This window comes from Rasamsonia emersonii, assembly GCF_000968595.1.
Source record: "Rasamsonia emersonii CBS 393.64 chromosome Unknown ctg1118621762150, whole genome shotgun sequence".
Taxonomy (NCBI): Eukaryota; Fungi; Ascomycota; class Eurotiomycetes; order Eurotiales; family Trichocomaceae; genus Rasamsonia; species Rasamsonia emersonii.
The window spans coordinates 94,788-120,557 of record NW_013562624.1 but is presented as its reverse complement, the minus strand read 5'-3'; the positions used below and the strand labels follow the sequence as shown (position 1 = coordinate 120,557).

Here is a 25,770-nt window from a genome sequence, read left to right as displayed (position 1 = left end):
TCAGTATCTGAGCAATATTCGATTTCAAATAAGGAGGCCAAAATCTCCCTAGAATCCAGCCCTCGGACTTGAATTATGAAGTATATCAGACTTCCCCATCGCTGCATAGCGATGTCTCTATCCTACGTCCTGCGGAGTCGCACCGCAGGAACCACTTGTGGTGTGAGTGAGCGACATCTTCCAGTGCCCAACGGACCGCGTTCATTCCTTGAATGCAGGAAGCAAGACCTGGCATAGTCTATTATATTACAAGGCAGTTAGACGAGACGTGAACTGGCATAAACGACGCAAACATCGCATTCATAGATTGGTCAAGTAATCTTCAATCTCCTCTTTACTCAGCTTCCTGAATCTCGGCCCCCGGGCTCCTTCGACACCCTTGTAACCTAACAAGTGGTCCGCCGGCGGTCCAACAATACCTAAACAAATCATTAATACCTTAACAGAACCAGGTGAAGCGGGATTGTGGGCCCTACCAATTTCGACAGTATCCCCGTTCATTTCACCCTCAATGGTCTCTTTCAAAGTCAAAAGAGCGATATGGATCGCATCTTCAAGCTCCAGGTTTTCCGTGTATCGCTTCTCCAGGAAAGTCTTAGCGCTCGTCGCACTCTTCCCAATGGCTGTAGCTTTCCAGGGAAAGTAGCTTCCGCTGGGGTCCACCTGATACAGGCTAGGACCACCCTTCAGGATACCGCCTGTCTTCCCCGTAACTTTCCTAGTCTCGGATCCAGTCTCTCCTTGCTTCGATTCATCCGTCTGTGGCTCAACGCCCTCATCCCAGCCAGCAATGAGCAAGCTGACTCCGTAGGGCCGAACACCACCGGACTGTGTCGCCTCCTGAACAACGCGGGCAACGTCCTGCACCAGTATTCGGGTAGGGGGGTACTCGTTGTAAATGCGCTTGTAGCCCGTATGAGAGACCTTGCGCGCCTTATCAACAAGAACACGGTAATCCGGACCCATGCCGGCGTAGACCATGCCAATATCTGGAGTGATGAGAGAGATCTTGGAGAGGGAAGGGTTATCAATCAGAGGTGAGGAAGACTTCTTCTCCGTAGCAAGAACGACTCCATTCGTGGCTAGGCAGATCACGATAGTCAGCGACACAGACGGTCAAGGTCGCCGGTTTCCTAGGGTCGCACCTTTGATGCCCAGGGCAGTGACACCCTGGTTTACAGCATTCAAGGCATATTCTGCAACCATCAGCACAATAGGAAACCAAATCACAGATCCCGAATCAAATACCAATCTGGACCAGCTTTCCACTACAGATGATTGTTAGCAGGTCAACGTTCTGGAGGGCAATGCGGGAGCTCGCACCTGGGGGAGAAAGTGGTTAGAGAGAATGAATAACGGTCCGCCATGGAGCTCAGTTAAACGTCAGAAGCTTCAGAAAATGGTTACAAACAATAACAGAGCTTCTGAGAAGTAAAGCCAAGAAAGAGAAGAGGTAGGAAGGAGAAGAAGCAGCGTTGAGGCCGGCGAAGGACAGGGCAGGTCCAGACAGTAGCAAGGTGATAGGCGGCCAGGTGTTGACGCGGTGTCCGGCAGCGCCAAGCGCCCAAGGCGGTGACCCTCTTGGGTTAGGGCGATGTGGAGCTTTCGTGCACAAAAACGAAGCATCTCGCCCAGCGAAGCTTCTGGTTTCTTTTTTGATTTTAATTTCGCCAACCATGTCCCTGCAGCCTCCCATGCAGCAGGGGGACCTCCAGATTGCCTTGTGTATTACGTGATTATGTATTTTTGTCGTTCTGTCTGTTGTTGCATGATCTGACTAGTTCTCTTTTCTCGCTGTGAAGCATGGTCTTCGAACAGTCCTGGAAATGGCCAGAGAATCTTCCTGCTGCCCAGAGTGCTGGACGCTCTGGGCATTCTCAGACTGACGGTCGACCAGCTGACTCTACTGAGCGCTCATCGAACAGGCCCAAGAAGCATTATCCTCCGCGGACTTGTCGCATCTGTTTGGAAACAGTCTATCCAACCTTCCACCCTCCGTCCGAGCATCTTCCTGGGTTTCTGCAGTCATCGCCTCGGGTAACATATGAATCACCCGACCCGGAGCTGGGTCGACTTTTGCGGCCTTGCAAGTGTAAGGGGACATCCCGGTACGTGCATGAAGGCTGTCTTCGTACCTGGCGACATGCAGACCCCAGCTACGGGAAGAGGAACTATTGGCAATGTCCGACCTGCAAGTTCCAGTACCGGCTCGAGCGGATGACATGGGCTCGATGTATCAGTAGCACTGCGACACAAATTGGTCTGACATTAGGAATACTGCTGTTTACTATATTTTTGCTTGGTTTCATTGCTGACCCCATCATTAATTTCTGGGCGGACCCTTTGGGAACCATCTTCGCCACGGATGACTGGGACTGGGACTGGGAACCTGACCCCGTCCTTGATGTGCCCCCTCTGGAGGAAAAAACATCCTGGCTTGAACACTTTGTCAAGGGACTAGCATCCCTGGGCGTTTTGTCTTTCATCAAAGTGCTGCTAGCGGCGTCTCCATGGCAGTGGTTGAATATCCGGACCTCCGGCCTGTTCGGTGGTGGTAGAACGACGGGCAGGAGTCGAGTTGCTTCCATCAGCTGGGTGGTGGTGCTTATTGGTGTGGGCAGTTTCCTTTGGGTGAGTGACTTTGCCATCTAGCACATAGCACCTGCAGATATTGACGGTTGATTGTAGGCTGTCTACAAGGGTGTCAGGACCTGGAGTTGCCGTATGCTGGAAAAGGCAGGGGAACGAGTCATGGATGTTCCGTTGCCAGACGATGACGAGGAAGAATTCGATTCTTCAGCTGCAAGTCAGTCTAAGAAAGACATATAATGGATTGCATTGTCGTCAACGTCATTCGGTATGCTTCATTCGATAACCTGTATATGATCCGGTTCTTCAGAATTCTTCTCTTGGGTTGATGCCCTACTCAAATTTTCTCTCCTCTCGTCCGCACAACTTTGAGTTGTCACGCTCCTGTCCATGACGTGCCAATCAGTCAATGTGCGAAGAACGACCCCCTCCTTCGACAACCCTCGGATCACACTCCGAAAAAGAGAGGACACGTTATGTGATTCTTTCTTGGCTGAGTCGGGGTTTTTCCCTGGGGAAGGAGAGACCGCTAACATCATTGGCACGTTCCTGAAAAAAATGCGTGGAAGTGTCTAAACTGAGTGGCGGTACAACATTCTTATTAATATTGAGTTTGTGAATGGAGTAATAATAATGAAGATAACAGAAACAACTTCTTATAGTGAATATGAAATATAGCCATATGTTAATTAGTTCATACTAATCGAGTTTACTATTTAATAAATAATATATTCAAGCTGAGTCATTTCAACAAATTAATCGGTACTATATAATACTAAGACGTTGATCAACATGGTATTATGATAGGGTATGGTATCAAGATAACAACATCCTGGGATATATAATTCCCACAAGAAGAAACCCATCATCATCAAGTGCAGTGAAACTGTGTAAAACGTCATATTTGTAGTTCTTTGGAAATATCAGCGAGTATTTTTGAACAAGAAATAAACGATCTTGTGTCTTTAAGTTCAGGCCAAGGCTTGTAGCTGCGCGGACAAGGCTCCCTTGTCGTATTTGACGTACTTGCCCCGGCCCTTGTCGATCTCGTGGTAGCGATCCCAGAAGCGTGCGTAGAGCGGCTCGATGACGGCCTGCACTTCGCGCGCCAAGGCACCGCGCACCTCGCGCTCCCATCGTAGAGTGCCTTGTGCCGGGCGACCAGTTCGTCGAAGGCGGCGTTGAACGACTTGAATTTCTCTTTGATCGTGTCCTTGTCCTTGGACGAGAGTGACTTGACGATCGCCGCCGAGTCGACAGGCCCCCCTGATGTAGGACGGGCGCCTCGAGAGGTATATTGCACATCGAACAGGTGCTGTGACGCCTCTTTCCAGGCCTCCAGATACGTGGACGTGCCCCGTTTGCGAAACGCATCGATCCGCGCGATACTGTCCGGGCTGGAAAGATAGCGGGACAGTTCCGGGCTCTGGCGGATGGAGCGATCGACAATGCAGAAGATGTTCGAGATGAAGACGCCCAGCGTCGCCTTGGAACGATGGAAAGCCCGACCGCGAGCCTCGAGAGAGTTGATCAGGGCCTCGATCATGTCCAGAATGAAGTGCGAGAATAGCGTCTGGCTGTCCGGACTCACATCCAGGGGAGCATTGCTTGCTGTATTGGATGTGGAACGCCAGTTCCCGTCGCCCAGTGACGTGAGGATGGACGCCAGTGGACCGGAGTAACCTGTCAGGGTCGTCAAAGAGCTCATCACCTCGTTCACCAGCGGCACTGAGCCGCCGTCGGGCGGAAGAACAGGAATACTCGCTGCTTTCCGCTTTGTTTCCTCCAGGAGCTCCGAGAGAGAGGATTTGGCTGTTTCGCGCACGGGCCGAAGGGCCTCGATAAACAGGCTCTTCAGTTCTCCTGTCTTGGAATCAATGCGATAGGACATGGCCGTCACGATCTCGATGATCTCAAAGGCGAGGAAGCAGTCCGTCATCAGATTGGATTTGATGTACTGGTTGAGTTCACGCAGCGTCTTGGAAAACTCCGCCATCGCAGAGCGGCAGGTTGCCTGAAGCGCTCGACCCTGCTGTTCGCCTGTATATATCTTCACAATGTTTTCATGCTCCACCACGATGAACCCCCTCCAAAGCACTGGCATACACCCCAATACCGTTTGTGCCTTGCTTGTACGGGCCATCGGAAGGTCGTCGCTTGACTGTATTGACGGACGCAATGGCGAGATTCTGCAAGCTGGAAGTGATATACGGCCCACGGACTTCGGCATAGATCGCAATCGCAGGGTCTTCGCCTTGGCGCTGTTGCCCCTGGGCCGCGGCAGAGGCCGCCGAGCTGATTGCAGCGGCGATGGGTCCTAGCTCAGATAGGGTCTCCTCGGGGATGGGAGGGAAAGGCAGCTCTTTGGACCAGTCGTTAGCTAGTCCACATAAGGAGTGACAGCAGGTGACTATGACTCACGTTTTGTCAGATAGTGTAGCGGTTCCACCGGGTTGACATCCTGCTTCAGCATGGAGCGGAACAGGTCTTGCAATTTGGCACTCCCCGTGTTCAGCAGCGAGTTGAGGTCGGCGATGGCTTGTTGATTAGCTCGCAGGTTCGTCGCGGTCAGGTTCTTCAGCGCGCCCTCGATCCGCTTCATTGCAGACAGATACTGCGACACGCCAGCGCTCTGGGGGCTTCCATTCTGTCAGCGACATGGATAATTGGATTTCTTGGGGAAGAGACGATCCTACCCAGCACGAATGGTGCCCTCCTCGCGGCCCTTGGCATCGAGGGGCTTCCGCAGCTTATCGATGGCCTCATTGACGCGGTCGATGTTGGCGTTGGTGATCTGGAGAGACTGGGTGTTGCTGTAGATGGGCCCGATGGCCTCCTTGACCACGCGGCCGCTCGTCTCCAGCCGGTCCAGCGAGCCTTGGATTTTCTTGGTGAGCACTTTAAGCTTGTCGAGATTGGCGTAGAGCACCTCGACCTCCGCGCTCTCTTCCGCATAGGCGGCGTTCCTGGGGGCGACCATGATCGCAATCCGGTCGCGGAGTCGTGCTAAGTCGCCGAGGGGAGGGGAGGATCAGGTCAGGTCATCGCAAGAAGACGCGCGCGGCAGAGAGAGGCTCGTGGCCCCGCAACCCTTTGGCTGTATGCGCACAGCCTGAGGACGCTGGGAGGAGACTGGCCCTGGGACGATGGCATTGCTAGGAGTTCGATGGCCCAAGCTGCTCTCCGCAGTGCTGGATCTGAGGCAGCTGCAGCAGCTAAGCCCGATCAGTCGCTTGTGCCTCAGGCATCAACAGTTCCCATCCACAATCAAATCATGTCGTCATAGACGTCGTCGTTGGGGATCGCCAGGCACCGCGAACGCATGCGTTGGTTGCAGGCGACGGTCTGCAGCGCGTCAGGCCGCCGCCAGCTCCATGCGACACCCTCAATGCCATCGTCCTCGAAGCTGCCGTCTCTCTGCTACGCCAGGCCGACCATGCGCAGCGCAAGGCTGTTGCGCCTGCGCTGGACGGTCCCTCCCGCCGCATTCTTGGCCGCATGGTGTGGTTGGGGATATTCTCCGGGCCCGGAGCGACTGCACGCTGACGGGCCAACACAACTTTGGGATCAAAGAAGCGCGTTTTCCACTTCGTCATCTCGATATGTGGACAACAAACGAACAAGCGAGCCTCCTGCTGAACCATCGACGACGGACTCCCCCGACACTGAGCCCAATGGCGCGCCGCAAGGGCCCGCGAGGAAGGGCACCGCCTGGGCGACATTTACACAGAAGTTTGGGGTGATAAGGGACTCTTTCGGGTCAATTGAGTGGTCTGGGATCGGCGGCAGCATCAAGAACTACATTGTGCCCGACTGGGTGCGATATCTACCGGCGACCATGCAGAAGCTCCAACGAGAGCTGTCGATGGCTCCCGGGTCTCTTGCGGACGAAATCTGGAGAGAAGCGCACGATGTGGACATCAACCCGGAGATTGCCCTCAATGCGACGGTTCGTGTTGGAGACGACCTTTGTCGAGAGGAACTGGCGTTCCTGCGCAAGCGCCGGATGCATGCCGTCAAGGCGTTGGCCAGATATCTAGACCTCAAGGAGGAGGACATCCATCCCGACGATGTCCCGATTATCGCCATGTGCGGTTCGGGGGGAGGGCTACGGGCTCTTGTCGCGGGGACTGGATCGTACCTCGCGGCGCAGGAAGCCGGTCTATGGGATTGCGTTACGTACACGGCCGGCGTGAGTGGGACTTGTTGGCTGCAGGCTCTGTACAACTCGTCTCTGTCTGGGCGGGACTTCAACAAGCTCGTCGAGCATTTGAAGAACCGACTGGGGGTGCATATTGCCTTTCCTCCGAAGGCTTTGAATCTGCTCACGACTGCACCGACCAACAAATACCTCCTCTGTGGTCTGGTGGAGAAGTTGAAGGGCGACCCGGATTCGGACTTTGGCTTGGTGGACATATACGGATTGCTGCTGGGTGCGCGACTGCTGGTTCCCCGCAGCGAGCTGGACCTCTCAGACCGGGACTTGAAGCTGTCCAACCAGCGAGACTACATCGATGATGGCAGCAACCCTCTGCCCATTTACACCGCCGTCCGTCACGAGATCCCCGCCGTGGAAGGAAAGGAAACGAAGGGCAAACAAGCAGCTGAGAAGCTGAAGGAAGCAGCGAGGAAGGAGGCATGGTTTCAGTGGTTCGAGTTTACTCCTTATGAGTTCTTTTGCGAGGAATTCAATGCGGGAATCCCCATGTGGGCAGTGGGGAGACATTTCAACGAAGGCAGGAATACCGTGCCTCCCAACAAATATGCGGTGCCAGAGTTACGGCTTCCAGCGCTGATGGGAATTTGGGGCAGCGCCTTTTGCGCGACCCTGTCCCATTACTACAAGGAGATCCGACCTGCGGTCAAGGGGCTCGCCGGCTTTGGAGGGATTGATTCGCTGATTGAAGGACGGAACAGGGAGTTGATTCGAGTCCATCCCATTGACCCGGCCTCCATACCGAACTATGTGCTTGGCATGAAGGACAAGCTGCCTGCATCGTGTCCCGAGTCCATCTTCAACAGCACACATTTGCGGTTGATGGACGCGGGCATGAGTAATAATCTACCGATCTACCCACTTCTGCGCCCTGGGAGAAACGTGGATATCATCGTTGCCTTTGACGCATCTGCCGACATCAAGCAGGAAAATTGGTTGTCGGTCGTGGATGGCTACGCACGACAGCGAGGAATCAAGGGCTGGCCCATCGGTGCGGGATGGCCAAGGGAAGACACAAAGCCGGAGGACACGGAGAAGACGCTGCGCGAGACACAGAACCTAGACGAAAAGGCTGCAGAAGACAAACTCACGGAAGTCCAGGCGAAAGACTCGCGCACGGAGCACAAGTCCCGGATGATTGACACACTCATGACCTCGGACACGAATGACCTGACCCTCCGGACACAGCGTTTGGAGGCCGACAACCGCGAACTGACATACTGCAACGTATGGCTGGGCACGAAGGAAGAAAAGATATCGGACAAGGAACCACCACCATCGAAACGGCTCTTCCATCCCAGCCACGGAGACCACCGCGAATCCGACTTCCGCCTCATGCAGCCTGACGCCGGCATCGCCGTGGTCTACTTCCCTCTACTGCCCAATCCGTCCGCGCCGGACTTTGATCATAATCCCTCGACATCATCCTCCCCACGAGCCAAATCCAAAGCCAAATCCTCCGATGCCGCTAGGAACGACGGCTCGGACCCCGTGAAGCCGCTAGCCCCCAAGCCGAGCTCGATCAACCCGGACGTGGACGACTTCCTCTCGACGTGGAACTTCGTCTACACGCCGGAGCAGATCGACTCGGTGGTGGGACTCGCCAAGGCGAACTTCGCCGAGGGCGAAGCGCAGGTGAAGCGCGTCGTGCGCGGCGTGTACGAGCGGAAGAAGCGAGATCGTCTCCGGAGGGAGAGAATGGCCCTGGAGGCGAAACTCAAGGAACTAGAAGACGAACGACGGCGACTGCAGGAGGAATTCGCGCCGTTCTAATCAAATCAGCAAAGGACCGCGCGAACATATAAAAGAGAAAACACCATGGTTTTTTTTATTTTCTTGATCTCTTTATTATACATATACCCCGGGATTTTTTTTCCGTAAGTACATCCATCATCAGTCATGACTCATCCTTTCCTCCGTCCCCGGCTGTTGTTCATCTTTTCTGTCTTTTTTTCCCCCCCAAACGAGAAGAGAAGAAGAGGCATAGGCATGCATGTGTAAAGACTCACCGGGAAAAAAAAGAAAAAAGAAAGGAAGAAGGAATGGTTAAAAAAAAAAGAAATATACATGGGAAGGAGAACAAAAAAAAAAAGGTCGCATTGCATAAAAATAGAGGCGTGGGGGTTTAGATTTTTTTTTTAAAAAAAAGGAGGTGTTTGAATAAGTACAGTACAGTACATTTTCCCCTACTCTCCACAATTCAGTTGGGGTTATGTTTATGTTTCTCTTTTTTTTTGGGAGGTTCATCGTTTTGGATGCACGTTACGCATTATGCATGTGATTGATGATGTATTGATGTGTTGATGTTGGAGTGGTTGTTTGAATCGAATTCAATCAATCAATCAGTCAGTCAGTTGATCTATGATCATTGGATAATGATAATGATAATAACAGGTACCTAGGGACCTAGGCACCTAATATCTATGTACTATGCCTCATGTATGTACCTTGTTGATGTATGTGTGTACGAAAAAAAAAAAGAATCCATACCGCTGAGCGCCCGTAAACCATCCATCTTCCGTGTGTTCTTTCCTCGTATGCAACAACTGGACACATACGTGGTTCGATAAAAAAAAGTGGCATAAATCCGTTGGTTCCACCCTTCTTCAAGGGGAGGGGGAGAGCAGATCATGTCCTCCGTCTAGAGGATCGGAGCAACCCTTGCTAGACGATGCTGCCGCTGCTGTTTGCGATGTCTCTGGCTTTGGGTCTGTGGTGACGACGTTGCCATTGTCCTTCTCATCCTTGAAGTAAGACTTGACGCCCTCCATATCGGTGTCTGCCTCTTCCTTCTCTCTTTTCTCCTCTTGGACCTTCTGTCCCAAATCTTGCTCCTCTTCCTCCTGTTGTTTCAAGTCCTCGACGCTTGTTGCGAGGCTGATATCTCGACGGGCCGTGGTCTGTTTACGCAGCCCTAGTCCTTTGCCCAGCAAGCTCAACGGCTTGGTCGTCGTGGTTGTGGTCTCTCCGACCGGTAGGATGGCTCTCACCAGCCACACCGTTGGGCTCGTTTCCAGGCTTCTTCCTGCTGAGTTTCCGGAAGAGTGGATTGCTCTTCTTCTGCGAGGTTTCCCTAGAAGGGACGGGCGGATATAAAGGATTATTCCTCTGATCCCGCGAGGACTGACAGTCTTCGTCACGGGTCACAGTTTCACCACGCCAATCTGCAGCATGGCTCTCTGGAACGGGTTCTCCTGGTTTCGGGAGCGAGATGACCTTTCCAGGTGTCGCAGCGTCCTTTGCTTCCTTCCCCTTCTTCTCCGGCTCTGGTACTCCGACCTGCGTGGACGAAGGGTATCGCCATACAACCTTCACCCGCTCAAGAGCCTTCGTCCCCTTCATCTTACTCCCCTTAATCCCGTCGAGAGAGTCCCACTCCGCCTCGAAGACTCCAGAGTCGTGCTTGTCACCCCCTTCGAAGTAGGCGTTGAACCAGACGTGCGCAATGGACGTCACCATTGCCCAGCCTGTGTAAGCGGCTTTGGTGTGCCGCTCGAAATCGATGTTCACATCAGATGTAGGCAGAATCACCGGTTGGCTCGGCCGCAAAATGACAGCAGATATCTGCTTAATAGTAGTCGGAGGTCTTTCCAATTCACCTGGGGACGTCGGTGATGTAACAGTCTCTGTCGGCCGAACGGGTATATTTATAGATGAGGACGATAGAGAAGAACTTGCCGGCGTCACTTTCTGCAAATTCACCCTCCGTGGATTACTGACCGGGACGGTCTTCCCGTCATCGACGATTATGCGCTCACTGCGCTTGAAAAGATGAAAGCACTTGATCTTCTTGCCTTCATCCACGTAGCCCTCCACGGCGACCTTAACCCCATCCCTCAATCCCCAGACGTGTATCTCGAGGATCTCCACCGGCCGCTCCACGTAGACGTTGTCCATTTGATTCGCCCACCGGTTAACATAGCCAACCCAGCGTATCTGGCTCGGAATGCTGACGCCATTCCCAAACCCGACTTTCATTCTTCGTTCGGTGAACCGTTGCAGCGCGTCTTCCATCTTCCAGCCTTCCTGGCTGATCAAATAGCTGCAGGCGACGGTCCCACTGCGTCCTTTACCTGCCTTACAGTGCACCACCGCCACCCTTTCCCCCTTTGTTTGCTGCTTGCCCTCTGTGTCTGCTCCTTGTAGCCAATTTCGCATGGTCGCCATGATGGGTGGGATCAACGCAAATGGTGGCGGGTGATGGTCCGGCCATGGGAAATGATGGATCCGTCCATACACTTCAGAATCAGGATATCCCGTGCCTTCGGCCCGGAACTCCCAAATGTACCAATTTTCTCCATGTTTGGAGTCTAGGAAGCGCACTAAGGCGTCGGTCGGATTACGATAGGCACGCTGGGGGTATGTAGAGGAGGGGCCAGACGTCGCGATGACTACGATCACCAAGAAACACACAGTATTAGTGAAAGAGACAAAATGGTAGCATCATATGTGGAAACAGTACTCACGATTATCTGTCACATAGCATAGATCCAGACCAGCTTCTGGGTGTTGCAATCGCGGACCAGCCACGATCTGGCGGAGAAAGGATGTCTGCCAGTGGTACAAGCAATTATGTTAGAACATTTTTCCTAGTAAACTGCAGAATTGAACAGTAACTCTCTATAGAACCTCCAAAACGAACCATGTCGCACGGGCTGATTAAGTGGGTTGCTTGCTCTAGGCACGCAGTCGCCGCATCGGCGCTCTGCGATCCTGTCGTATAATCTGTCGACTAGGAAGTTCTATCGAAGACACAACTCCATTCTTCTATCTTTTCTTTGTATTCAATAGATCATGAATTGGTCAGTATGTATTGAAGAGTAAGAACCAGGTTTAAGCTGTGTTCTGGGCCTTGCGTTTAATTTAGCTCGCTGTTGGTCAGGTACGATGGTCCATGCGGGATGATGTCACATGTGTAGATCCCGTGTCACGGACTCGAACCCAAGATCGAGACTCCAACCTATATTTATTAAATACTTATCGATTTATCTTGGGAATAGCATATCTGTGGAAGGGATTCTTGTAAGAAAACAATCAGATATATTATACATACATAAAGTCAGTGCGTTTCGGGTATCTCAGAATTCCGCCACCAATCTACGGAGTATACGCCCCAAATCTAAATCATTATCCAAGAATGCTGAGCATTGGGTGCGACACCAATCGAACAGCAAATTCGTCTTCAGATCCCTGACAGAGCTCACGGATCTTAGCACATGTGCTGTCACTCAGCGTCCAGCCTCTGTCTAGGAGGTCTTGGAAGTACATGTAGGCAGAGCGGAAGTTTTCCAGCTCCAGACACATGAGGATGAGAAGTTCAAACGTAGTTATGTCTGGTGTAACCCCAAGCGCAGCCATTTCTTTGACGACAAACATGCAGGCATCAGAGCGCTTGGCACGTCGACTTAAGGAAATAAGACAATTGTAGGTCGTGACATCCGCAGGACTGGAACAGAGATCATATAGTTCCTTGTAGAATTTGATGGCCTTGTCTACAGCCCCCTGGTCGCGAGCAAGCTCATGCTCACAATACTCAATGACAACATTGGCACAACCAACAGGAACATTTCTTCCCTGCGCTTTCAGTCGTTTTAGCGTTTCCCATGCAAGTTGTGGTTTCAGTTTCTTCTGCACCATGTATGTAAGAATGGAACGAGTTGAGCTTTCTTCCAGTTGGATACCGGCATTGTGCATTAAGCACAGAGTATCAAAAGCCGCCTGGAGATCGCCAGCCATGACATGGGTTTCGGCAAGCTTCTCATAGTCCTCTAGGGTCAGTGGGACTTCGGTCTTGACGAGGAAGCGAATCACCGACGCAGCCAGGTCGGTATCGCCAGTACGGGACGCAACCGTCAGGACGTTGCCGCACACCCCATACGACGGGTTCAAGTATCCCAATTCCACCACTTGTTTCCATACATATCTCGTCGTCTTATGATGAAGAGCCTCACTTGCCTCGTCCAGAACATACAGCCACAAGTCCATTGAAATATCCTGCTGTTGACTGGCCCGCGAACTCATCAGGTCGTAGACCTGGTCAAAATCTTCGAGTTCGCACATCTTGTAAACCAGGAGGGCATGTAACCAGCTTTGAACAGGGATCTCCATTCGCGCCATGTGATCAAGGTGATCCAGGGCCAATTCGAACTGTTGCTCTCGAATAAGCCCAGCAACAAGGTGATGCCAGCCAGTTGGACTGAGAGATAGCCATCGATCCCGGAGTGTACGGAGGACTTCCTGGCGCAAGAGGTAATCGGGGTGAACGGCGAGTGCCTTGTACAAGACCGGGATATCAGTTAAGAGGTTCCACAAAAATGATGAGAGACATTCTCACCTGCAATGCAGCATGGAGGGTCGACGAGTCTGCTGCTATTCCATTTTCCTCCATTTCTTGGAGCAACCAACGGACATTTTCGGGCGATCCATATCTCGGGTCTGTGTTGGCTAGTATCAGGGCTCTGTAATGCCGCACCTTTGGCTCAATGTGTCGCTCCGCTATCAGGGCGCGCAGGACGGCAGTCACGGTCAACATTTTTGGCGACTTTTCGGAAGTCACTTGGTTGAGATAATTCTCCAAATCTTCTGTTGATTTCTGGCTTATGCTCTGGGGGACTCTCACTAGCGCTGGATCTCGAGCAAAGTAGCGTGTGATCCGAATCTTCGGCTGATCGTCTTGTTGCTGCTGGACTTCTTCGGCCGACGTTGGTGATTGTGCGCTAGAGACCGACTCTCTGGCGTGGTTTTTGGATAATTCCTCACTGGCCCTTTCTGTCTGAGCTGTATCACTTCCCCCAGCACTGCTGTAGCGTCGTATCCCGGGCGCCGCATCCGGGGCAAGATTGGAGACACGACATCTTGTCGGAGATGCTCGTCTTGACACGAACGAGGGAAATGGCTGTCTTAGCGATGAATGGCAGAATGACGGACAGAGACAGTACCACAAACCATCGACGCGGAGGTTCCCTCGTCGCATCTCTAGCTGACGCGGTGCATTACTTTAAATCGTCCATCTTGCAACCACTGCAGCTGGACAAGTTTATATTTGATCACGTGATTTAAGAGATTCGGGCTCCCCGCAGAAGTCGTAATTGTATGTCCGGATTAATTGGGCTACAATCCTTAAAGAGTACGCAAGTTTTCAGAAAATAGAGCCAAAGGCTTACACGAGAGTCCCAGAAAGTACCGCCCTTCTCCTGGTACGCAGCCACAATACGCCAATACCATGCTTGTCTAATCTGCCCAAAGGTATCATCGCACATCCATTCAGAGCTTTTGTCGCAGGGGTATCTTATTTCGTTCTTTTCTATACTCTTTATTGGCCTTGCAGGCTCAACCTCTGCCACGACCACGGGTCCGTCCTCCTCGTCCTCCACCACGGTTTCGGTCTCCCTTGCCGCCGTCGCCTCGCTGCGATGGACCACCACGGCCCCGATTCGAAGGCTGGTTCTGCTGCCGTTCTTTTACAATCTCTAGAATCTCTTCTGGGACGCGGAGATATTTGATCTAGGACACGGTGAGTCGATGATACCACTTATTTCTTGCAGCGGAGCGGTTGTCACGCACATTATTGCCCCTCACGTAGACCTCGGGTAGTCTGAAGAAACGGTCGCCTTCGGGACTTGTTTGCACCACCTCCTTCAGCGTCAGGTTCATCCAGTTGTCGCAGTTGACAAGGTGTCCGTTCAACGTTTCCCCATTCTTCAATTCCACAAGCATCGGATGGCCTTGCGCGGCTGTCAAAAGGCCCAGAGGCAACTAATCAATCCAGTTAGATTCGGTGATCCAGAAAGGCTCGAATTCCTGCAGGAAAACGGAAAGGATAGCTGCGACGTACCATATTGAGAACGGAGTTTCAAGAATAGCACGATCACTCTGAAGGACCAAACTTGAGATAAGATCGTTGAGGTTGCTCAGTAATTTTAGAGAGGGCAGAAAACTTCAATCAACGCAGTTGTTCCTCTCTGGAGGCTGTTAAGCGTTGTCGCCTCCACCGTATACAACAGCTCTCTATGCGATGCTCCAAGCTTGCCTGCCCTGGCCAGCCGCTGCCCGCCGCAATGGAGCTCGGAAAAACCACGGGCCGGACACGCGTCGGAGACCAGCACCGCCGACAAGCGGTTGGTCAGCCTCAACTCCGCTAATATTAGCATCGGACTACTCCGTAGATGGTGTAGATTATTATTCGGCCTTCGGAGGAATCCCCCTCAATTGTATCTAGATCAGTCTGCAGTAATGCTTGGATGTACCTGGACAGGGCTGTTCCTCCATTGCTGTGACTTTGCCTCCATGATGTTAGCCTGAAATTGGTCGCGCACCAGTCGGCTATGCTTCTAGACGCTATGCGCTGCTCAACTACGGCAGCAATCCTCGTGCTCGGTCCCGCTATCGCCTACGCATTGCCTGTCCCTTCTCTCCAGACCCGCAACGCCAATGCCTCCACTGAAGAATTCTCAGTGGTCTGGTGGCGAGGTCAGTCCATTTGGCTTGCCTTGTGTCATCACATGGTGGTTCTAATGTATAGTATCTATTGCGAACAGATGCCCAAGGTGTTTCCGTCAAATTTGAGGCGTCTTGCTCAGGATGTTCCTCAGGCAGCTACCACGATTGGGTATGAACTGGTGTCTCACCATCAGCTGTCTGCCTATCTGTCTTCTTTTCCCGGCTAATATGGACTATAGCCCTTTGAGCTGAGTGTCAGAGAGGCCAAGGGGGCATGCGGAGATGCCATTTTATTCCTCAATGGGAAAGAGCTGCCTGTTCATTGGGATGGGAATCAAGGTTCGGGCTCTGGCATGATTCCAAGTGCTCCTTCTCAAGATGCAGCAACTTCTGAAAGGTCGGCGAATTGGCGCAGTGTCTGCTTGGAAGCGCCGTCCGACGCTCCCACAGGGCACACAGCTCAGGTCTTGACCCTGACGCTTGACAATGTCGAAGAGCTTGCTGTCCAAGACCGGGTAGGCTTTACGGTTTCGTTCACGAATGCCGAACAGCCGGAAATCCTTCGACTGTCCACATTCGTCGTAGACATACCAGACGATAAGTTGGCACTCGAAGCATGGCGAGATCCGCCTACAACCGAGCGCTTCGACACTCAGGACTCCGTTCACAAGCTTGAGCCGGACACGCTTGAGGATCGAATCGAACGGGAGCTCCAGAAGTTGCAGGATCTCCGGTCTGAGGCCCGTGAGCTGCGACATGCGATCAGGGTCCAGGAAGAGAAGATCCGCAGCCTGTTGAGAGAGGACTGCCAGTCTCTGTCCTCCAAATGGGAACAGTGCAGAGACTTGGGGTGCATCTTCAAGGTCTCGTTACAGACGGTACCCGAGATGTTTCGTTCGATAAGATATCGATTCGGTTCTTTGGAGTCGCAGAAACTTGTCCCGGCATGTAACTCAGACGATCGTCCTTCTCCGGCTTCTGGTGCATCTCTGCAATCACCTTATCCCTCCCGAAATCGTTCAGAAGGAGAGATCGACAACCCAGGCATCGGAATTGAGTCTTCCCGTTATCTCACGGTTCCATCTATCTCCTTGGAGTCTCCAACCAAAGACTTTTTCCGATCATGTTTCATTTTGCTCCTCGTCATCGTCGTTTCCGCGCTTGCCTTCAAAATTCTCCGCAATTCCCCGACTTTTCGGCGTCGTCGGGCTGACCTCGCGGCGAGACGCGAGGAGCGAAGGGCTCGTCGTGCCTACAACAGGGCTGCACGGCGTCTTCGATGGAGGCAATGGTGGGAAGGGCGGTCACATCGCGCCGCACCTAGCACTTCTTCCAGTCACAGTCTCCCTCAGATTGACCGCACCGAACAGCCCCGTGACGATCTCCTCCCTGACCCAGAGACCCAGCAAGGCACCATGCATGCCGAAATCTTAGGCTTGAGACGTGTTCTCGAATTCGTGGGCCAGCTCGTCGGGAATGAGGACGATCCAGATCTCGCTCGTTTTCCCGGACAACCCCCACCTCCTCGTTACGAAGAAATAAGCGGCAATCCTCATGTCGCGTCAGTGGGGATGAATTCACCACGATCAAGCAGCTTGATGAGTCTAGAAACCACTTCGTCGCTCACTCTGGAAACGCTGGATACTTTGGATTCTAGCGCCCCTCCTTCATACCGCTCGTGATCCTGTGCTTTTCATTTTTGACATGATATCGGCACTTTCTTCCATTTATCTATACTGACTAGGTTTTTTTTTCCCTGTCTTTATTTTCTCCAGATCTGGTGGCTGGCCACCTTGTCCCATCTTCTACTTGTGAATCTTTTCTTTTTCTTGTTTCTTCCAATCTTCAGCAGAGACCTGTGTATCGATATCAAGCAAAGGAAGGAGGAAAAGGTAAATAGTTTGGGCGTTATTGGTCGATGGATGGAATGGCAACATCAACTAAAACAACAACCTTGGTGAGGTCGTTGTGAGGTTGATACTTGTATGTACCTGAGGTTGGCTAGTATATATAGCAATACGCATATTAATTTATAGTAAACATTACGCATAATATAATTCTTAGTACTTGATTTTTTTTTCCCCCTTTTAACGCTTGCAATCCGTTCCAAGAGCGATTGATTGTTGCTCTATAAGAAGAAGCTAGTAAAACAAAAGTTTGATAACCTGAATAGCATAACATAACATGATATGATTAGTACCCACCGGACAAGACACAGTGGACGTTGCAGATCGTAATGATCGCAGTTGGCATGAAAGAAAACAAAACAAAAGAAAAAAGGTCATCACATCTAGACTTTTGCCTTTTTTGCAGCCTCCGCCGGCCCCTCCCCTTCGTCCTCATCGTCCTCGATGACCGTGTACTTTCGCTTCGTGCGATCCCTGCCAGCGGCGCCATTCGCAGTACCCTCCGCCATGGACGCCTTCTTCGGATCGACTTCCTCTTCGGCCATCTTCCCTATGCGCTCCTCTCGGTTGCCGAACCTCTCGAGGAGCTTCTCGTAGCCTTCTTCCACGTTCGCCAGCGTCTCGTCGAGCTTCTGGATCCGCTCATTGAGCTCCAGCTGGATAAGCACGTCGCGGGAACGCTTGTACAGACGCTGCTTGACCAGCATCCGCCACCAGTAGTAGCGCCTGTCATTCTCATCCTCGGCGTTGTGCTTCTTGATAAGAAGCCGTGCCATGTTTGCATTTCCGGCGGCACGGTGTTTGAGTGGTATTCGACTGAGCAGGAACGCCTCCAGGATATGAGCAAATTGCGTGGGAGCGATCTTGTACTTGGAACGGATCTCATGCAAAGTCTTTGTGGGAATGAGCGCGGCAGTCGGCATCAGACGCGGACGTTTCTTGCCTGTATTTGCAGGATAAGGGTTGGGGTTGATATTCAAATCCCGTTTGAGGAATTCCGGGCGGAGGATATGATAATCAGCCGCGTCACGAAGCTCGTCAAAGGCTTCGTTCGGGTCCTCCACAGTCAGTTCTATAATAGTAGGATCCTCGACACAGACCTTGTGAATAGTGGTGTAGAGTTGGGTACCATGGCCCGAGCGATGGTGATGGGGAAGGATAAGGAACTGCGCTATTCGGAGCCGGGACGGTAGCTCGGAGAACTTGATTTGCTCTGGATAGGGGAATGGCCCGTTTCCAACTGTGGGGTGTGTTTTCCCTTCACGGTTATGGTAGAACCACCAGCGGTAGGTCGTCGCATACCCGACAATGGAATACTTCGAAGCAGTAGGTGTTGGCGGGGTAACAACTTCATATCTGCACGACAGTGAGCAATTGGCGCCTTAGGAACCTACGACTTCACTTACACAAAGTAGACCGTCCATCTCTCAAGTGTCCATTCCGGGTCATCCGTCGCTAGAGGGGTGCCCGCTTCGATGAATAGAGGGACGAATATTTGAGCGCGCTCGAGAAGGGCTCGAACGTCTGGTTCCACAAGCGAGCCCGCCCAAATCTCATAATTTCTTCCGTTTGTCGTATAAGTATGAACTCGCTTTCCAGGAGGCACGAAATCCTTGGCATTCTCATCATTCTGGACCGCCTTCTCGTATTCTGGCAGGGATATAAATGCAGCTAGACGATTTCAGATACGTTAGTCAAGATATCGAACGGGAGGCAAGAGAGCAACTGATCGTCATTGACTCACATTCTGAAATCCAATCGCGCAGCGTCTTGTTAAGATCCGTCGCTGCCGTATCTCCAACGGCCTTGAACTTCTCATCATACGAAATATGCACGTGAGAGCGCAAATCATGCGCCGCGAACCGCAGCCGTATGATCAAGCCCTTGTAACCAAATATGCGCTCTTCATCACCAAAGATGGGATATGTGAATTGCGGATGGAAGGTAGCGATCGTCGTGGGCTTCTTTTCGCCAGGCTGGACTATGGTAAGCTGCACGGCGTCATTGGCGTCGCAGGACCCTAGATAGGAAGTGACCTCGTCAGTCGGGAAACGATTGAAAGGGTTGCGGCAGAATCGTATGAAAATTCCTTACAATCCTCGTTCGCCATTGTGATGACACGTCTGGGCCAGATTCGGCTGACTCGATTATTGATCTGATCGTAGCAACAATGGCGATGGGATGCGCCATCGACCGAGAGGGATGGAGCTGCTTTGCAGGCGCGTCGTGGACCGCGTTGCGGGATGCAGTTCCACTACTATGGCTGTTTGTGGTTAGCGTGGCCCTGTGGTCACGTGAATACAAAGTAACCAGATGTCTACCACGACCCCAATATACAAAAATATCGACAGAAATGGATCTTTTCTTTAATATAATATGCCATTCCTGCCTTAATTGATGGGCTATATCTTGTTAAGCAACTAAGTATACCTGCCTCACTGTGGATGTCTCTTCCACCCATTATTTTCTGACGGATGATGAATGTGCAGAATGGCTGCTATACGGCATTCTCTCTACTACAGCAACGGAGAATGAGCAATTACATTTGGCGCAAGACATAGTCTTCGTAGAATTAGAATGAATATAATGCTTTCTGGTGTACTCTATATCTAAATATTAATATGCAATAGCAGGATACCTGGGGTGCAAAGTAGATCATTGGCTAGCGCCCAGATATGACCGTTTCTTGGCGCTTGCGCCAAATCTGGCTCACTAGGTATATACTGCAAACCCCTGTGCAGTACAGAGTACAACCACATGTCTCCTCAACACTGGAGCCGCGACAGGCTTTGATGCTTCTTCATTCACCTATTAATTTTGTTGCAGGTCAAGCTTCACTGATTGCTTGCTATCCCCTTTCTCTAATTGTGCGACATTTTGAGGGCCAAACATTGGGGGAAACTTACTTGGGTGTTTGGAGGATACTTGTCCGGAATTGACACGATGCTCTGGAGATTTTAGACAAAGAAAGGGCGCGAAGATTTGGAGCACGAAGCAACCATGGAGGGCCTCTTCACGTTGCTCATTCTGGGCATCGTGATGGCTGTAACGTGAGCAATACAGACATGAGCCTGTTGCTTGCAACGATTCTATGACTATATGGCTGACGGTTCGCGTCCTCGGAACAGGTCATTCCTTGTCGGCTCATTACCGCTTAGCTTCGCATTATCTCCGTCGCAGTTGCGATTTATTTCATCGCTTGGTATGGGTGTCCTGGTTGGGACTGCTCTAATCGTCATCATACCCGAAGGAATTGAGACACTATACAGCTCCGACATCCATCGTATTCAAAAAAGCCTTCACGCGCGTGCGCTGGATGTACGATGGCAGCATCAGGATACCCATGCTATTCTGCCGAGGACAGTTCCAAGTGTGGCAGATTTGAATGCCATGCCTGGTCCAGTTATCCCCGAAGTGCCCTCGATGCCGGCAAGCCCACCATCTACACCGACCCAGCCAGAAGAGGTGCATATTCTAGGATCTGATGTCGGCCATACAGAGCTACAGGAGCACAAAGCGAGGGATGAGGACTCCGAAAGCGATACTCATGAGCATGAGCATGAGGATAACGAGCGCTCTCTTCACGCCTGGATAGGTGTCGCCCTCATTAGCGGGTTTATTCTCATGTACCTAATCGACAAGCTTCCTGGGTTCGCATCCCCCTCGAAGCAGAAACGGCCACCATATCATATCTCGCTGGACAACTTAGGATCCGGATTGCGACGCAGCGCTTCACCCTCCCGGGATGGAGGACTACTGGAGCCGGATAGCCCCTCATCACGCAGCCACAGCTTTGCGACTACCACTGGACTTGTGATTCATGCGGCTGCCGATGGCATCGCACTCGGGGCGTCCGGGTCCAATACGAACTTGAGTTTTATCATCTTCCTTGCTCTTCTAGTTCACAAGGCGCCCGCCTCATTCGGGCTGACGTCGGTGTTGCTGAAGCAAGGCCTCTCTAGTCGAAGTGCTCGAGCTCACCTGTTGGTCTTTAGCTTAGCAGCACCGGTGGGAGCTTTGTTGACATTCGTCTTTGTGCAAACTGTTGGATCAGGCTTGGCCGGGGATGAGGTAGCAACCCGATGGCGGACTGGCATGCTACTGTTGTTCTCCGCCGGGACATTTTTGTGAGTTCCTCCTATTTTGCTTTTACGCCTGAACGTCAAGGCCCCGTAAACTAACAGGTCTCAAGGTATGTGGCCATGCACACTATGCAGGAAAACGCACCCCGTCCTTCCTCATACGATTCGTATAGCAACGGCTATGCAGAGTCTAGAGATACACAACGGCCCAAGGGATCCATGAGAGACCTGATCGCCTCCATTATTGGCATGCTCTTGCCGTTATTCTTGCAAATCGGTCATGCTCATTAAGGTGGCTTCATCGTTACCAGTGTGCGAATACGCTCTGTACCCGACTAGAATAGGTTCTTTTGTGGGAGGATTCCTTGCGGGGCAAGATATCGAGCTCCCCCAAATCATTGTTTTTATAGAGAGATTTTATCCGAGCTTTATTGTTTTTCTTCGAGCCAACGTGTCTTCGTGGGGTCCATAGCTGCAGATGCAGTCTCTGATTGGGCCGACCTAGCTTTTATGTATAGTGCTTGTTGAATCAATAATGAGATGGCTTTTTCACTTTGTAGAATCTAGAGACTGTTTGAAGATATCGGAGCCTGCTGTGATGCAACCGTTTGTTCAACTGCAATCTGTTCCACGGTTCGATGGCTTCTACCAAAGGCACTCATCCAAGGACCTGGAACAACAGTCCAGAGTTCCGGCCGCAGGCAAGGTCCTGATAGACACCGAGTGATGCGCGTTTGCCTAATCTAATTTTGACAACCGTGAGCAGCAAGCACGATTCTGGCCAGGCGATGTCCGCAGCCACATTACTCTGGTGGGCATTTTGCAGTTTGCAGCGCTTCTCTTCTGTTAGACGGAACAATGCACAGGTCTGGTTCTCGCTCAACTAGTGCTGATCTTGCTGAAAGGAGGTGCAGGCAGAGCTAGTTGCCACGGCCCTGTGTGCAGCGGTGTCGCACGATGCGGAGATGCTGCCGGGTTCCCACCTGCGACCCCGGTGGATCTGCATCTCGATATAAAAAGGCGCAGGCAAGCAGGAGACAATGAGAGTCGGTCAGATGCAGACCTGGGCCTCATGGGCCCCTGCAGGCGTGCTGTAGAGGCGCGAGCTTGACTGCAGACGGGCGTGGGAGCGGCCGTCTTCGAAAGCGAGCAGGCTGGTGTCGTGCTTGGCGCGGTCAGGCGGCCTCCCCAAGACGGCTTGACCGACCCCATCCCAGCTGGATGCCGAGCGCCCTTCGCAGAGTCTGGTCTGTGGCCTGCCCCGACCATCGGCGATCTCCCCAGCGTGCAGCTCGAATGCTCTGGCCGTCCGGATCAGAGCTCAGAAATACCCCGTGCTTCCTGTCGGATGGCCTCTCGCGCACTGCCTCGATTGAAGATTCCGCCTCCGTTCCCCTGACTCTCTGCTGTAACCTACCCCGTTCGGCGAGCCGCCCACCTTCCCCAACTCGGAACTCCTCTCTATCTCGTCCCGACCTCGATATTGATGCCCCCAGCCGGTCTCAGACAGGGCTGCTGTGGGCATACAAAGGGCTGTGAGCTTGCATTGAAGACCGAAGACTGAAGAAAACCTCTTCTGCTGCGTACACCAGTCGACCAAGCCATGGCTGCGCGGTATACGCCGCCGCGCTCCCTGAGCCAGCGGCGAGCCTCGTTGAGAGAGACTGCAGATGGCGACACCACTCCTCGCAGTGTCCCTGAGCCGCTCACGAGTGTTCCGTCCCGGATATCAGGGAGCAGAAGCCTACACTCGCATCATTCGAGCTCTCACCCAAAGCCGTTGCCGACTCCCAACAAATCCAGCTCTCCTCTGCACACCAGTCTGCTCTCCTCTACGCCGGCTTCCCCTCCGACTCCCGCGCCAAGTCCGACACCGCATCAGAGGACTTCCAGCTGGCAGTCTTCTGAAGATGACGACGATACATTGCTCCTGAACGCCCGGATACGTTTTAGCTCTCTGAGCAGTGCTCAGAAGCAAAAATTCCTGGTCGACATCTTGAATCTGTGCGACAACCAGCAACTCAGCTTTGTTTCCAGCTTTGTGAGCCCTCGTCTGAGGAAAGATCCTTTCCAGGTCTTTCCAAATGAACTGTGTTTGAGAGTAAGGCGATGATTTCTCTGGAGGTCCTCCCTCCGTGGAAGCTATAGTATATGTGCTAATTACAAATCATCTGGATAAGGTCCTCTCCTTCATCGACGATCCCAAGACGCTTGCGAGAGCTTCCCAGGTGTCCAAGCGGTGGCACGAGCTTCTCAATGATGACATAACATGGAAGAATCTGTGTGAAAAACATTCGTATGCATGCAGAAGACTGTCGGACGACGAACGCGATTTTGTCGACCCTTTCCATGGGAACTCTTCCGCGAGGAGTTCGGAGACCTCTCTTCATAGCTTCCGGAGAAAGTCGACGTCATCCGCTACAGATAGTATGGCTGGTACGTCCAGCGAATTGTCCATGGAGTCTTCTTGGCCGAGTACGCCAACGCGGAAGCGACGGGTTCAGCCGTCCTCGTACCGAACGCATTTCAAGCAAAAGTACATGGTCGAGTCTGCATGGAGGAAGGGTGGACGGTGCACACAAAGACATGTTACCCCGGACCAAGGTGTGGTGACAAGCTTGCACCTGACTCCCAAGTACATTGTCGTCGCTTTAGACAACGCAAAGATCCATGTTTACGACACCAATGGAGCAAACCAGAAGACCCTTCAGGGGCATGTGATGGGCGTGTGGGCTATGGTTCCGTGGGATGACATCCTGGTCAGCGGTGGTTGTGACCGGGAAGTGCGGGTTTGGAACATGGCGACTGGGTAGGTTGCCTTCGGACCTGAACCAGTGTATGAAGACTGACAGCATTGTCTAGTGCTTGTCTCCATCTGTTGCGAGGCCATACATCTACGGTGAGATGCTTGAAGATGGCCGACCGAAATACCGCCATCTCGGGCTCAAGAGATACCACGTTGAGAATCTGGGATCTTTCCACCGGAATGTGCAGAAGCGTCCTGGTCGGTCACCAGGCTAGTGTCAGGTGCCTTGGAATCCACGGGGACCTGGTAGTTTCGGGAAGCTATGACACGACCGCCCGGATATGGAGTATTTCCGAAGGGCGTTGCTTGCGGACGCTCTCTGGTCATTTCAGCCAGATCTATGCAATCGCCTTTGACGGCAAGCGAATCGCGACGGGTAGTCTTGACACCAGCGTTCGGATATGGGATCCACACACCGGTCACTGCCAGGCGATTTTGCAGGGTCATACTTCTCTGGTCGGGCAGCTACAGATGCGAGGTGATACATTAGTCACCGGGGGATCAGATGGTTCCGTTCGTGTCTGGTCGTTGACCCGGATGGCTCCGATCCACCGGCTGGCTGCCCATGATAATAGCGTGACTAGTCTTCAATTCGACAGCACCCGCATCGTCAGCGGTGGTAGCGATGGCCGTGTGAAGGTCTGGAGTCTCAAAACAGGCCAGCTGCTGAGGGAGTTGTCGACGCCTGCAGACGCAGTTTGGAGAGTGGCATTTGAGGAAGAGAAAGCCGTGATCATGGCGAGCCGGTCAGGTCGCACTGTCATGGAGGTAAGTTGGGTATCTCCATTCTGACAACTTTTCTTATTCCCTTCCCTGTACCCCAGCCTTGTATTTGTTTTGAGAGTTATCCTGTTGCTAACTGGCCTATTAGGTCTGGTCTTTCTCTCCACCTGCTGAAGAACTCTTTGACGATAACGTGGTGATCGAAAGCGCTTCTAGCACGCCGGGGTTGCGTCCGACTAGGGATGGTAAATCTGGCGATAAAAGCAGCAGGCAAAGAGCGCTAATGTCGGATCCGCCGCCGACGATATCGCTGGCAGAGGATGGCGATCAGCCCATGTCGGATGCTCCCATTGGTTGATGCATAGCTCACGGAGTCGGCGGCGTAGCTTGTCTAATATTCCTGTCATCTTGTGTCGTTTGCGTCTATTGCAGCATTTATGAAGGGATCTGGTGTTTCCAAGCGGCCTTATCTGAGCTTTCTTTTGAAAATCTGTCCCTACTTATGTCTGGAGCATTTATGCATAATGTTTGTTTTCTGAACAATACTGCTGTCCCTTTTTTTTTCTTTTTTTTTTGGTTATGTTAGCACTACCCTCCATGCTTCGATCTCTGCATGTTGCAGGATTATGATACCCTGCTTGGAACGGGTTGGATAATATGTGTGTTCTCTCGCCACGACGGAATATATAATGTCCAGTCCGGCGCGGAGTTCTTTCTATGACGGCTATCTGAACGTCTAGCATGGCAGACAGTGCAATAGCTTATTGTATGCCCGACTTAGCATCAGATAGCATTTGAGAGTAGAGACATGGGGCTTGTCCTTATGTGTTTCAGGAATGCATTGGATCTGAAACGTTAGATTTCTTCTTGGTCCCAAACGACCAGGTATTATTTAACGCGCGAGATGAGTCGTTTAAGGTCGTTTAAGTGTCGAATGTAAGTAATGCAGTTACTACAGTTTCTACTGCTAATTACGGCTGCTGAGGGGATGACTAATCCCTGCAAGAA

At 52.1% G+C, this 25,770-nt stretch overlaps 10 protein-coding genes across 10 annotated transcripts; 5 read left to right on the top strand and 5 right to left on the bottom strand.

Moving 5' to 3' along the window:
* Positions 1–300: 300 nt before the first annotated feature.
* On the bottom strand, positions 301–1,367 carry T310_9566 (Proteasome endopeptidase complex; the record flags this gene model as incomplete). The annotated part of the gene is made up of 4 exons (XM_013468007.1): positions 301–1,082; positions 1,146–1,196; positions 1,249–1,268; positions 1,324–1,367. The coding sequence occupies 4 exons, from the start codon at positions 1,365–1,367 to the stop codon at positions 301–303; spliced, it is 897 nt and encodes a 298-aa protein (XP_013323461.1).
* Positions 1,368–1,803: 436 nt separating this feature from the next.
* Positions 1,804–2,829, top strand: T310_9565 (RING finger domain protein; the record flags this gene model as incomplete). The annotated part of the gene is made up of 2 exons (XM_013468006.1): positions 1,804–2,631; positions 2,689–2,829. The coding sequence occupies 2 exons, from the start codon at positions 1,804–1,806 to the stop codon at positions 2,827–2,829; spliced, it is 969 nt and encodes a 322-aa protein (XP_013323460.1).
* A 658-nt stretch (positions 2,830–3,487) lies between these two features.
* T310_9564 (Exocyst complex component Exo70) lies at positions 3,488–5,569 on the bottom strand (the record flags this gene model as incomplete). Its single annotated transcript, XM_013468005.1, has 4 exons — positions 3,488–4,629; positions 4,706–4,969; positions 5,011–5,228; positions 5,286–5,569. The coding sequence occupies 4 exons, from the start codon at positions 5,567–5,569 to the stop codon at positions 3,488–3,490; spliced, it is 1,908 nt and encodes a 635-aa protein (XP_013323459.1).
* Positions 5,570–6,427: 858 nt separating this feature from the next.
* T310_9563 (Phospholipase A(2)) lies at positions 6,428–8,578 on the top strand (the record flags this gene model as incomplete). Its single annotated transcript, XM_013468004.1, has 1 exon — positions 6,428–8,578. The coding sequence occupies one exon, from the start codon at positions 6,428–6,430 to the stop codon at positions 8,576–8,578; it is 2,151 nt and encodes a 716-aa protein (XP_013323458.1).
* An 833-nt stretch (positions 8,579–9,411) lies between these two features.
* T310_9562 (Phosphoinositide phosphatase Pten/Tep1) lies at positions 9,412–11,450 on the bottom strand (the record flags this gene model as incomplete). The annotated part of the gene is made up of 4 exons (XM_013468003.1): positions 9,412–9,725; positions 9,796–11,196; positions 11,272–11,356; positions 11,448–11,450. The coding sequence occupies 4 exons, from the start codon at positions 11,448–11,450 to the stop codon at positions 9,412–9,414; spliced, it is 1,803 nt and encodes a 600-aa protein (XP_013323457.1).
* A 482-nt stretch (positions 11,451–11,932) lies between these two features.
* T310_9561 (uncharacterized protein) lies at positions 11,933–14,642 on the bottom strand (the record flags this gene model as incomplete). Its single annotated transcript, XM_013468002.1, has 5 exons — positions 11,933–13,078; positions 13,140–13,784; positions 13,969–14,245; positions 14,334–14,560; positions 14,640–14,642. 5 exons carry the CDS (start codon positions 14,640–14,642, stop codon positions 11,933–11,935), a joined length of 2,298 nt encoding a protein of 765 aa, XP_013323456.1.
* A 487-nt stretch (positions 14,643–15,129) lies between these two features.
* Positions 15,130–16,926, top strand: T310_9560 (uncharacterized protein; the record flags this gene model as incomplete). The annotated part of the gene is made up of 3 exons (XM_013468001.1): positions 15,130–15,274; positions 15,343–15,413; positions 15,484–16,926. 3 exons carry the CDS (start codon positions 15,130–15,132, stop codon positions 16,924–16,926), a joined length of 1,659 nt encoding a protein of 552 aa, XP_013323455.1.
* A 608-nt stretch (positions 16,927–17,534) lies between these two features.
* T310_9559 (Histone acetyltransferase) lies at positions 17,535–19,261 on the bottom strand (the record flags this gene model as incomplete). The annotated part of the gene is made up of 4 exons (XM_013468000.1): positions 17,535–18,507; positions 18,558–18,822; positions 18,896–19,171; positions 19,246–19,261. 4 exons carry the CDS (start codon positions 19,259–19,261, stop codon positions 17,535–17,537), a joined length of 1,530 nt encoding a protein of 509 aa, XP_013323454.1.
* An 890-nt stretch (positions 19,262–20,151) lies between these two features.
* T310_9558 (ZIP metal ion transporter) lies at positions 20,152–21,524 on the top strand (the record flags this gene model as incomplete). Its single annotated transcript, XM_013467999.1, has 3 exons — positions 20,152–20,201; positions 20,310–21,278; positions 21,344–21,524. The coding sequence occupies 3 exons, from the start codon at positions 20,152–20,154 to the stop codon at positions 21,522–21,524; spliced, it is 1,200 nt and encodes a 399-aa protein (XP_013323453.1).
* A 1,312-nt stretch (positions 21,525–22,836) lies between these two features.
* Positions 22,837–25,120, top strand: T310_9557 (F-box and WD repeat-containing protein; the record flags this gene model as incomplete). The annotated part of the gene is made up of 4 exons (XM_013467998.1): positions 22,837–23,334; positions 23,414–24,042; positions 24,096–24,807; positions 24,911–25,120. The coding sequence occupies 4 exons, from the start codon at positions 22,837–22,839 to the stop codon at positions 25,118–25,120; spliced, it is 2,049 nt and encodes a 682-aa protein (XP_013323452.1).
* Positions 25,121–25,770: the final 650 nt, after the last annotated feature.